The following is a 12971-nucleotide window of genomic DNA, read 5'->3' as shown; positions in this document are numbered from 1 at the left end:
TGTATTCCCGCCTTGCGCCCAATGATTCCAGGTAGGCTCTGGACCCACCGCGACCCTGAACTGGATAAGCGGTTACAGATAATGAATGAATGAATGAATGAATATGTTTTATTCTATTAATTGTATTCTCTTTATCTTTTTGGATTTGAAGGAATTCTGAAATTGAGCGCTTTGATGGTTTAGGCCATATGTCGACAGAAATAAAGCAGGGTTCACTAACTTTCAAACACCACTGTGTATATCACACAGATTGTCCTTCACAGATGATTGGAAATTGAAATCTGAACAAACAGCAAAATAAAGATTACAGTAAACATTCATGAAAAAATATTACCTAAAAAACAAAACCCAAGCCTAACAAGATTATTTTTTTCATAAATGGTTACTGCAGTAATTCATTAAAAAAATAATATTTTATTTCTTGTTCGTTCAGGTTTCAATACACACCACTAGAGGGCGCCAGACATCACATTTTGTTCTGCCCTAAAACTTCACTTACCATATATACACAGGCTTTTAATTTGTAAAACGTTGTAGCTTTCACAGTTCAGTTTACGTACACATACATTTTAAATAACACATTGTGCCTGCTTTTTAGAAACCTTATGGAAAACTGCTACATTATATGTATAAAACCCCCATTACTTCATCTGCTTTAAAGTGCACTGAAGGTGGGCACATGTTTAATTGACCAAACACAGTTTAAAACTGGAACAGGAAATGTTGTATATGAGCCTAAGGTCACCATGCTTAATGCCAAACGTCAGATGAAGTGATATAAGACTCACTAGAATTCGGCCAGAATTTGTTTTGTGGAAGGATGGATCAATACCAGAAACATTTGGGATGAGATTAAGTCATGTTTTTGTTTCAGAACAAATGCTAAAAATATAATTGGCTCTCCTTACTACTCTTTAGGTTCTGTTCTAACACAAATGCACCTAAATCCTTCTCTAAAGAATAGAGGTTTTTACTGCAGCAAAGGTGTCAAAATTAATGGCATGGTGGCGCAGCAGGTAGTGTCGCAGTCACACAGCTCCAGGGACCTGGAGGATGTGAGTTCGAGTCCCACTCCAGGTGTCTGTGAGGAGTTTGGTGTGTTCTCCCTGTGTCCGCGTGGGTTTCCTCCAGGTGCTCACATTTCCTCCCACGGTCCATAAACACACGTTGGTAGGTGGACTAGCGACTCAGAAGTTCCATAGGTGTGAGTGAATATGTCATCCTGTGAAGGACTGGTGCCCCCTCCAGGGTATGATCCCGCCTTGTGCCCAGTGATTCCGGGTAGGCTCCAGAACCACCACGATCCTGAACTGGATAAGCGGTTACAGACAATGAATGAACAAATTAATTTCTGGTGCTCAATACTATTAACTAATTGATTTTAGGTCATTTAAATAAATATTGAATGTTGTCTAATCTTATTGTGTAATAGTTCTTTTTAACCTAACCATAAATTAATTCATAAATTCATTCATTCATTGTCTGTCACCCGGGCGCCAGTTTGTCACGAGGCACCACACACTCACACACTCACACCTATAGCCACATTTGCACGGCTAGGCCATCTACCAGTGTTTGGAATGTGGGAGAACACACAAAACTCCTCAAGGCAGTGACCCAGGACTGTGTGACAGTGATGCTACCTGCTGCGCCACCGCCCTTCCCACTGAAATAAACACGGGTTCATCTGTGACTTCAGATGCCATGCTGCATAAACTCTTAACATTTAAGGTCAGTTAAATCCATTATATACAGCGATCCTGACTTAAAACCACAAACAGGACTCTGCTAATGAAACCTTTACAGTTTCACAAACTCAGAACAAAGAAATCTTAGAAGATAATTGCATTGTTAAATTGAGTGCAACATTTCAATATATTTTAAGTCAGAATCACTCCATCTAGTTAATTATTTTAAACACTAGCTTTTACAGTGTACCATTTAAGAACATATTTTGGATGAACAAATGTCTACAAACATTTGGCCATATATTGTAGCTCTGATATTGGGTATATAGCCCCAACAAAGAGTGGATAGTTCCAACACTGTAAAATTAACACCAATAATGTACATAAAGTTTCTTCATCTTCATCTTCATGCAAATTCAGTGTCTCTGGTCAAATCTCACAAAGCACCAAATTTTTATTTAATTTCAGACATATTTCATTTTTGATGTTGATATTTTATCAGAAATAAAAGTCCTCTGTATTGACAAATAGAAAGTGACGTGCTGCATCTCATCTGTTTTGTTTAAAATATCTATAACAGAAGACAGAAGAAGCATAAATTCTAGATATCAACTTCCAAATCTGTAGAATTTATGCGTTAGTGTGTTTCACTGTAATGTCATAAACGGCTCTGGGTTCTGGAGATTAAAAAACAAGTGTCCTTCTTTTATCTCCTCTCCTGAATGCACTGCACTGTTCCCTATGATCAAAAGGAGCTGCAAGTGTCTGACACTTGTGTGGATAGATGTTTCTTTTATACCTTCTTCACCTGTGATCATAGACATCCAGTAAGAATAAATAACAAGTCACAAACATACTGAAAAAGCAGGAATACTAAACAAGTAGAACCCACACAGACACGGGTAGAACACAAGCCAGTGCTTTTATTAATTATTTTATTGACAGCTTCAGCAATAGCTTTTAGTTCAGTGAAGATAAAATATTAGTTTATGTGATATATCTTGAAAATCTGCATAAATAAGAAGTATATACTTCAACATTCAACCAAATAATTATTTTATTGTACCCTTTATTTGGCATTGCCTTCAAACCTTCACATAAATTCATCTTTATATTATTATTATTATTATTATTATTATACATTACTGTGATATTTTAAAGTTATTATCTGGGATTATCAAGATGACAGATATCATCCCTGTCCAAAAAAAATAAATAAATAAGAGAGAGAGAGAGAGAGAGAGAGAGAGAGAGAGAGAGAACTCCAAAATGGCAAGTTGCCATTCTGAAAATATTTGTGTATACTTTTTATTTTTTTTGGATAGTGATGATATGAAACAGTCTCACTGATTTAATTTCATGAGGCAAATATCTGATGAAGCATTAAGGCTGAATACTTTTGTGGTGAGGTTAAAATAGCTGTCTGATGTCAGTAATCTGTTTTCACATGCGGTTAGCTGAGGCACTGGTTCTGGAAGCTTCTGCAGATGACCTCCATTCAGATGTCCTTGCCACAGTCGGGGCAGAGGATGTCGTCTCTCTCGGTCAGAAAGCCACGGCCCACCAGAGACACAGAGCATTTCTTGCAGCTGAAGCAGTCGTTGTGCCACTGGCGCTCTTCAAAGGAAATGTATTTGCTTCCTCCAAGGCCTTTAACAATGTTTCAGGGAACACAATTAAGACAATACATGCAAATATACAAGCTACAGATAAAAAATTAAATAAATAAAAATTAAAGAAGGATTCAGGAAAGGATTAGACATTTATGAGGATGTATATTATAAATGTTGGGATTCTGCCAAAAATGCACTAGCTTTTTAGCTACTTTGCATATCATCAGGAGGTTTCAGGAAATAACAAAATGAAGGCCCAGTACAATTGGTCAAATGAGATTTTCCTTCTGACTTTCTCATTCATTCATTCATTCATTTTCTGTAATAGCTTAATCCTATTCAGGGTCGCTCTAGGACTGGAGCCCACCCAGGGTCCCAGTCCATCACAGTGCAGCACACACTCACACAGACACTCACACGTATGGACACCTTTGCACAGCCAACCCCTCACGGGCAATGACCTGAAGCAGGCATTGATCCCCCAGCTCCAGGGCCCATACTCAAAAATCATTGCTGTCCAATTAAAAACATTCATTCATTCATTATCTGTAAGCACTTATCCAGTTCAGGGTTGCGGTGGGTCCAGAGCCTACTTGGAATCATTGGGCGCAAGGCAGGAATACACCCTGGAGGGGGCGCCAGTCTTTCACAGGGCAACACACACACTCACACATTCACTCACATCTACAGACACTTTTGAGTCACCAATCCACCCTGTGTTTTTAGACTGTGGGAGGAAACCGGAGCACCCGGAGGAAACCCACGTGGACACGGGGAGAACACACCAACTCCTCACAGACAGTCACCCGGAGCGGGAATCGAACACACAACCTCCAGGCCCCTGGAGCTGTGTGACTGCGACACTACCTGCTGCACCACCGTTGTTTAGGGAAAACTCCTCTTATTTTCAAAGGAAATGAATGTAAACTATTTTGGAGCATTTCTATTGGTCCATTCAGAAACTTTTCACACAGTGTGAAGGTCAGCTGCTGTGTTCAAATACACTAAACTAAAAATCGACAAAATTGGAGATACATGTTTTTAATTGGACAGCAATGAGACAACTGTGAGATCTTGGTTTACATCTGTGCATGTCATGTGTATATTACTTTACCACTGATAGGGCTGGAGCAGGAGGCACACTTCTTGGCATAGAGGTTGCAGAAGCAGTTGAGGCAGTAGGGGAAGTCATCCCGAGAAGTGAAGCGCTGGCCGGACAACTGCTCTTTACAGCCAGTGCACAGGAAGCAGTCCTTATGCCATGGCTGCTCATGGTAGGTTACACCTCCAGTGGTGATTGGCTGTGGGAAGCATAAGAAAAATGGGGGTGATTTTAAGCTTGTATTTGATGTATTTCTGGCCAAACCACCACTTAAAATATCTCAGCTAAGTGGCTTATTGATAGAGAGTGACTGCTGTTATATTTGGCTCTCATCTGCACTGGTATCACCTTCTTGCACTGGACACATTGCATGGCAAACTGCTTCTCATAGCAGGGCACACAGTAGTTGCAGTTGTCCTTGAGGATGAAGCTCTTGGTGCCAATGGGCTGCTGGCATCGCTGGCAGGTGAAGCAGGTCTCATGCCAGCTGTTGCCCTTATGCTCCATCTTCCTAGAGCCTGTGAAAGAGGGGTATGCAGTTATGCACAGATTAATGAATAACAGTAGTAATATAATTAGCTGTGATTCTTCCTCTGGAAATCATTCACAAGCACCTCATTGTCTTACATACGGTAATCACATTTACCAAATCTGGTATGTTTTTTTTTTGGAGTGTTTATATAAGTATCTATTAGCCTGGGGTCATCCAGGAACAAGGGAGCATAACAAAACTCTGCCCTGTCTCCTCTGTGGTGTGTCTACTCTTGGTAATGACACCAGGCATTATTTTCACGCTCTCTTTAGAAGAGACTAGACATATTTACCCTGAAAAAAACGACCAATGACCAGCCGCGTTCTTGATTAAATTTCTCACCAGGCATGATAGTCTTCTTGCACTCAAAGCACTTGGAGGAATACTCATTGGAGTAGCATTCAGTGCAAAGCAGATTCTCATCCTTGGTCGAGAAGGGCTTGTCCACCAGAGACCGGTTGCACTTGAAGCAGTGGAAGCATTCGTCGTGCCAGTGGCGGTCCTTGTAGGAGAGGTCCTGTGTAGACAAAAGAGCCGCATTGGAAGATCATCGATAGCTTCATCAACAAAGTCAGTTATCGTTATCAAAACAAGACCAAGCAAGTCTAGATGGAATATTTGACTTCATGGCAAGTGTATGGGGTCCATCCCCATGTCACACACATCAAAACATTTAGTCAATCACAGCTGCAGTGATAAAATATTGCTTCAAAAAATAAAAATAAATAAATAAAAAGATAAAAAAACAAGGGGGTCTTATCTTTTAGAAAGATACTACTCTTACGGTAACTTACATTTTTTAATATCACTAAATATAATAAATTATATTAAATTCAAATAAATTCAATTAATTAAATTAAGGGTGACCAGCAGATCGTGTCACAGTCACACAGCTCCATGGTGACTGTCTGTGAGGAGTTTGGTGTGTTCTCCTCGTGTTCCTGTGGGTTTCCTCCGGGTGACTGTCTGTGAGAAGTTGGTGTGTTCTCCCTGTGTCTGCGTGGGTTTCCTCCGGGTGCTCCGGTTTCCTCCCATGGTCCAAAAACAAACGTTGGTAGGTGGATTGGCGACTCAAAAGAATCCGTAGGTGTGAGTGTGTGAGTGAATGTGTGAGTGTGTGTGTCACAATGTGAAGGACTGGCGCCCCCTCCAGGGTGAGTTCCTGCTTTGCGCCCAATGATTCCAGGTAGGCGCCGGACCAACTGACCCTGAAGTGGATAAATGGTTACAGATAATAAGTGAATGAGTGAATGAATGAATAATCCACTACAATTCTCTGAAATACTAAAAATATATCATTTTCTATGTTTATTCAATGAATTTTTAATTTAAAATTTTAAGGTGATCCTGTTGTTTTCCTATTCAATTACACAAATATGTATTCATAATTTTATTAAAAAAAAACCTGCCTGATGTTGGTGGTTCCAGTTTGGTCCTTCCTATATATAATTAGGAGCTTTGCTAACCATGAAAATAAATGAGTGTCCTGGCAGTTACACTTCTATTATGATGAGGAAAATGGTTTTGATGTTTATTGGTAGATCAGATCCGTAACATTGGCCCTTATTCATCAAAGTGGCATAAAATTAGCGCAGGTTTAAGAGCTCTGAATAACATATGTACTTATAATGTACACAAAGCATGCCCTAATCCTTGCTGATATTTTGACTCTGAATCAATAACAGAAAAAGTATTTAACAGCTCCTGAGCCAATGGTTGTCCTCATAAGCAGACTGGGTCTAGCAGGGAGTGCTTTGCTTAATATTATTTAATATTAAAGCATTTTCATAGACATTGGCTGTTTGAGGCCAAGTTTGAGGTAGTTTTATTGAAGCCCCCTACGGAAAATTTAGTACTATTAGGGAGGCAACTATATCAGTATAAAGCCAAATCCTTTAAATAAAATTGCACAGTATTAGTGTTATTGTCATTAGCATTACTGTTGCTATCACTGAATTTATAGGTGATAATCATAATAGTTTTTATTATTTCACCACAAATCAAGCATTTTTTAGTTGCTGAAGTATTATGTGGGCGAGTGTTTTAGGAGATCAGAGGGTCTGGGATGGAGAGAGTACAGCAGCTCTCATTAAAATGAAGGACAAACCAATCTCTCTGGGTAGAGCCCAGCAGGAAATGGCTGGGGAGTGGACCCAGACTGAGATAAAAAGAGCCAACGGAGCTTTGCAAGCTTTCTTTGGTATTTCCAACACTCAGTCACACCTGTCAGATGAATGGGGATCCATACAGACGCTTGATGACATTTCAAGGACAAAATATTATAAATTCATCACAAAAAAAGTCACAAGGATTTCTGTCGGTGCAAGCCCAATAGAGGATGAGTAAAAGACTCATTAAGAGTAAGACCCTATACAGAAGGAAATTAGTTTTAGGAAGTGGGATAATGTAATTATTACCTGAGTATCTAAATAAATATATTACCCAAATGCCATCTTAGTCATTTTTACGTACTGCTTGCTCCTACATCAGTAAACATTCCAGTACTGTGCTAGTCCAATCTAAAATGCTTGTATTCCATTGGACGACCATGATTTATGATCTGATTCCACGAAGGCAGCATCTACTGGCGGTATATGTCCTGTTCTATCCATAGACAAAGAGAATGAACATTCTACTATAACAGCATATAGCCCAGCACTTCCTGTCGCATGGATTTGTGTGTCCCCTCTCTCTGCAGGCTCCCGCCATTAGTGTCACATTACATGGTCATTAGCCTCGGTGAGGAGGCTGCGACTGGCCCTCAGGACCAGCCTGTGGTGGGACACATCGTGTCCGTGTCCTTGGCCTCTTTAGCCGACACATCTCTCACTCCGCAGCCAGATCACTCAGCCTCAGAGCACTGGACCTTGGGCCGGAGATCTAATGAGTGGACACACACTCACTCGAGCCAAACTGCCAGATAATTAAGCCCATGGGGTCACAAGGCCACTGTGTGTGCTCCTGGACAAGACTAGCTCTTGCTAACATACCTTGATTGGCACATTGTGCTGGGCATTGTCACAAGCCCCACTACATACATTCCTCAAGGGCTAGTGACCTTCTATGATGGCCACAATCAAACGCAGTTGTTTTGCCCTTGCTCCTTTTGCTGATAAATGTCACACACACATTAGCTCTACAAAACCAGCCAAGCAACGCCAACAACCTTTTCACACACCTCCCTTCTCTGCTGTCCTTCAGGGTTCCAGGTTAATGGCCAATGTTTGTCACAGGTGCAGGTGGACCATGGAAAGACACTGCACAGTCATAAAATTAACTAGACTTAGACTACAGTCTAGTGACCGATAGCGCTGTAGGAATAAAAGCTTGCTAGCTGGCTAACCAAGGGAGCTAACTCATTCATTCATTATCTGTAACAGCACATCCAGTTCATGGTCGTGGTGGGTCCAGAGCCTATATGGAATCCCAAGGGAGCTAACTATAATATTAATTATGAACTGAACATGTAACATTTAGGCTAGGAATCCATATAATTGCTATGGCTTTGTGTTTTATGTAAGACATAGCATAGTAGAACCATAATGAGGGTACCTACCCTGCTGCTGCAGCCAATGGGCTTCTTGCACTCCTCACAGTTGTTGGAGTAGAGGCTTTCATAGCACTTCACACAGTAGGGGTTCTCCTCCCGTAGAACATACTTCTTGCCATAGAGGGATTCTTTGCAGTAGTGACAGTCATAGCGCTCTGCCATTTTGGATCTGAAAACTGCTGAAATATGAAAGATAATTGGGTTTCAAAAAACCCAAAATAACTCCAGAAAAACAAAATGCTTCCAAGATAATAAACAAGTTTGGAAAATAAACATGAATGATATGTTGCTGATTGGATGTGATGTCGGCGGGTACAGTGGACTCTGATTTAGGCACATCTATCAGATGATGCAAACTTTTTAAAGTAGTGTGTATAATTATCAGCTGTTATGTGATTCCCTGAGATAAGCCGGGTCTATATCCCCTTATTATCCCCTGGACCTGCATCCAGATCAGCATCATGTCCTCGCTAGCTTTTAAAATATCATCTACTCTTCTGGAAAGGCTTTGCAATGAATTGTGACTGCACAATTGGTTGATTATGAAACTCTGTTCGGAAACAATCAAGAAGATTTGTTCTTGTGTATTGGCTCTTGAATGACCCACAGTAAAAATAGCAAAGTCTGCTACAACAGGCTACGTAGAAGCTGCAGGTTAGACCACAGGATCTGCCACACTGAGGCAGCAGATTATGCCACAGTGAGGGTGCAGGATCCACCATGCTGAGACAGCAAGGTATGATATGCCGAGGTCACAGGGTACTCCCCGAGGTGGGTGCAGGATTCACTACGCCAGGACTGCAAGGTACGCTACACAGAGGCAGTAGGGTATGCTATGCCGAGGCCACGGGATACGCTATGTCTTTTCACAGCAATAATCTTGTCATTCAAAAATCTTACTATTAAACGAGCTGTTAGAACAATAAAATAACTTCAAAAAACAAGATCATTAAACAACAGAAAAAAATAATACAAATCATTCATTCAGATAACAATGGATTCAAACTCAGAACTGATCAACTCTTTAAGGGTGTTCAGGAATTGAAAGGCAGCCTGATTTATTCACACTCAGAAATAGAAGATCTAAAATCTGAATCTGCTTTCAGTCTGAATGCATTGAAACCCATGTCAAATGACAAAGTGAACACCCAAACTCTCTGCTACCTGGAAAATTAGTTTTGCAGAACCAGCATCTTAAATATGGAGTACATGATGTAAAATCAGAGACCTGGCAGGAATCAGCCGCCAAAGTCATGAGCTACTCACTGACTTTAAATTGGACACTGATTGAATTTGAAAGAGCTCGACGCATTGGACAGCCTGATGCTAGCCACCCAAGATTGTTTATAAGCTTTTGCAGTACAAAGGCAGTAGCTGAAAACTACATTGCTCTGGAAATAATAATAAAGAGGACTCCACACATAGCTCCACTAGCTCAGCTTTTACCAACGAACACGATATAGCCCTTTTATTAGCACTCAAAACTGATTAGCTTTAACTTGCCACTCACAGAGGAAGCTATATTTAGGGTGTGTATATGAGACCTCTTATTCACTCACACACTGTACCCATTGTAACTGGCCACACTGTAAACATTTGTGAAAGGAAATGGAAAATTCCTGATGCTTCTAATTTAATTGAGTGAGTTTGTTCACTGAAAGGGCATGTTAAGTTTGACTAGTGTAGCCAAAGTACATGGCTGAAATATATGCTTTATAAGTGTAGTACACCAATTATTAATATGTAATCTGAGTGATACATTCATCGTATCTAAGTATTGGGGGCATTTGTGAGGCCACACCCACTTTGGCCTAAAGCTCAACATAGTGTAACTGCTCTCTGTGGGTAGGATGGCCCTGCCTCTCCCTGAATGTCTAGTCAAAATGGTAACAAACTCATAAAAAAATGGGAAGTTGATGTTCTCCTCCAAGCGTGTTGAGCTGTCTACTGACATGATCCTATTTCTATGTCCTAATCCTTACTCTCCCAGCTTGATATCAATATGTGAGAGATATAGGTAGCAGTTGATGTTTGAAAAGACAAAATAGAAGAAATCACTGAGTAAATAAATTAAATGTTATGCTCTTAACTATGTGGCAGAATTGTCCAAGTACTGAACTTTAGCCACACAGAGCAACACTTATCTTTAGAGTCAAGGGTGAGGTAAATCTGCAGGCAAAACCCATGACACACCACCCTGCTGCTGCAAAAGGGTCTCTTTGATCTGTCTTCAACCTAGCACCCTGGCATCAGCAGTGGGCAGTAGATCTAAGAAAGTCCCTAAAGTGCCAGCTGTCCCCCAGCACTTTCTTCTTACATCTAGGGGCAAAGTAAGGCCCTTTCAGTCTCTCTCTCTCTCTCTCTCTCTCTCTCTCTCTCTCCCTCTCTCTCTCTCTCTCTCTCTCACACACACACACACACACACATCACAACACACAAACACATCTAACTCAAAACAGTGCACAAGTTCAAAATGTATTTTCTGTTACCGCTTCATCCTGCTCATGGTCGTCTGAAGTCTACCAAGAAGATACCCTAGATAGTACACCTGTCCATCGCAGGGAATTACACACTCACCTAGTCTCACACACTCACAGGCACATTGTGAACACAACCAAATGCACCTACAAATGTATTTTTCAATTGTAAGAAGGACCCCAGGACCCTGCAGCTGTGTGGCAGTGACACTACCTGCAGCACCAGCGTGCCACCCCTCAAGAGATGGTCAAAGGAATATAGCCATGACTTTGCCATAGGTCAGTGTTCATAAGGTCACGTTACACTTACATAAACCTTCTATGATGACTGGAATTTATAAACGTTTATTCGAACAAGCAGAAGAACACTTTCTAGTGGGAAACTGCCTAAAGTAGCATTTACGACAACTGACATTATTCCATTTGTTGGAATAAGAATTTTTAATGGTTAATATTACGCTTATAAAAGACGTATGATGCATAATGAACAATGGCCTGCAGTTGTTGAAGATATACTTTATACTTCCCTTCCATTAAAAAAAATAATAATAAAATAGTAATAAAAAAAAAACGTTCAATGTTCAAATATCAAATTAAATTTGTATTAAATATGGAGTATATTGAAAAGCCTGAGTCTGAATGAGTGACACATAATTTCCAGTCATACATGAAAACAGACAGAAAGGGCAGAAAAACAAATACAGCTCCTCTTCTTTATCTGTTATCTTTATCTGCTTGTGAAAGACAAGACAGAGCATTTTCTCTGAAATACCTGGAATCGTATGGCAATATTACATGTGTTTATTCTACAAATGGTCTCACTGTCTTCAGTAATGAATAGCACAACATATCTACGTAAGCGGTTCGGGGAGCCTTTTGAATGTGGATTAACACTACAAACTGAAGAGAGAAAACGTGTGAAGAGTGTTGTCTTAGGAAGCAGGTGTAAAGGAACAACAGCAGATGGGAAGAGAATGCGAAGGAATAAGAAAAAGATTGGACAAGATGGATAAATAGAAGAGAAAAGAAGAGAAGAGAAGAGAAGAGAAGAGAAGAGAAGATGCTGCTCCTACCTGTTTCTGCTTTGCTGGCTTTTGCTGGGCTACGGTGTTCCTCAGGCTTCTCTCTGGCTGAAGAAGATGCCGAGGGCTGATTATGCTGCTGCTCTTTATTGGATTACTCCCCCTACAGACAGGGCAGTGGGGTGACCAGAATGGGACAGTCCCTTTATCATGGACTATAAATACAAACACGAAACTCTACTCTGTTGCACTGAGGTACTCCAGGAACACATAGGCTGCACTTATGTAAATATGGACGAACAGGCAAAGACACATAGATGTTTGTTTGTATTGTATTGTACAGTATAATATACAAGAAAAGACTATATAGCCTTAATGCACTCCTTGGTGTAAACTGGAGACAACACACGTCTCAGTACATTATTGTTGCGCACTAGAAACTGCCTTATCTTCAGCCTCTGGAAAACGGCTTTAGGACCGAAGATAAACAGCCAGTTCCCCTTATTCACACTTCACTTAGTGAGAGGTGTGAGGATCAGTATCTGGACAAAAGCCCTGTACGATTCTCTGCATGCTCCAGGTCTTGCATGGAAGTCATTGAACCTAAAACCTTAACAAGAGGTGGCCAGCACAAGCAGGTCTTAGTAGACACACCCATTGTTAACAAAGACTACAATGCATTTACAACCTCTATAGATAAATAGAGTCAGTATTATAGATGCTTGGGAGCATTGGCACAGGACGGTAAGCTCACCACACCGAATGCCAAGTGTTGGCTAGAGCAGTATAACACCCCAACACAGCATAGGAGAACCATCTAATACCGCTGTAATGAAACAGAGTGACTGAATTCAATCAAATCTTTATAGCAATGTATTAAAATATATAGCCCTTTCAGTGTTAATTTCTTTAACAAAAATTATGACGAAAAATATTTGTTCACCACCTATTTTTCATGCAAAAAAATAGCCAAGAACTAAATAAATA

The 12971-nt window shown here is 40.5% G+C and overlaps 1 protein-coding gene across 1 annotated transcript; it reads right to left on the bottom strand.

The window, feature by feature from the left end:
- Window positions 1-3186: 3186 nt before the first annotated feature.
- On the bottom strand, window positions 3187-8647 carry fhl2b (four and a half LIM domains 2b). The gene is made up of 5 exons (XM_066664871.1): window positions 8492-8647; window positions 5278-5452; window positions 4752-4921; window positions 4416-4602; window positions 3187-3338 (listed from the first exon to the last, which is right to left on the bottom strand). The coding sequence occupies exons 1-5, from the start codon at window positions 8645-8647 to the stop codon at window positions 3187-3189; spliced, it is 840 nt and encodes a 279-aa protein (XP_066520968.1).
- Between the last annotated feature and the right edge of the window lie 4324 nt (window positions 8648-12971).

Source organism: Hoplias malabaricus, chromosome 3 (assembly GCF_029633855.1).
Source record: "Hoplias malabaricus isolate fHopMal1 chromosome 3, fHopMal1.hap1, whole genome shotgun sequence".
NCBI classification, from domain to species: Eukaryota; Metazoa; Chordata; class Actinopteri; order Characiformes; family Erythrinidae; genus Hoplias; species Hoplias malabaricus.
This window is presented reverse-complemented; position numbering and strand designations above follow the sequence as displayed.

What these genes read in the sequence shown, in the direction of transcription:
- fhl2b (XM_066664871.1), bottom strand. Translation starts at nt 8,647, where the DNA reads ATGGCAGAGCGCTATGACTGTCACTACTGCAAAGAATCCCTCTATGGC. An exon ending in CCATTGGCTGCAGCAGCAGG is followed by an intron (nt 5,453 to 8,491) that starts GTAGGTACCCTC and finishes TTGTCTACACAG; the next exon opens with GACCTCTCCTACAAGGACCG. An exon ending in AATGTGTCCAGTGCAAGAAG is followed by an intron (nt 4,603 to 4,751) that starts GTGATACCAGTG and finishes TGCTTCCCACAG; the next exon opens with CCAATCACCACTGGAGGTGT.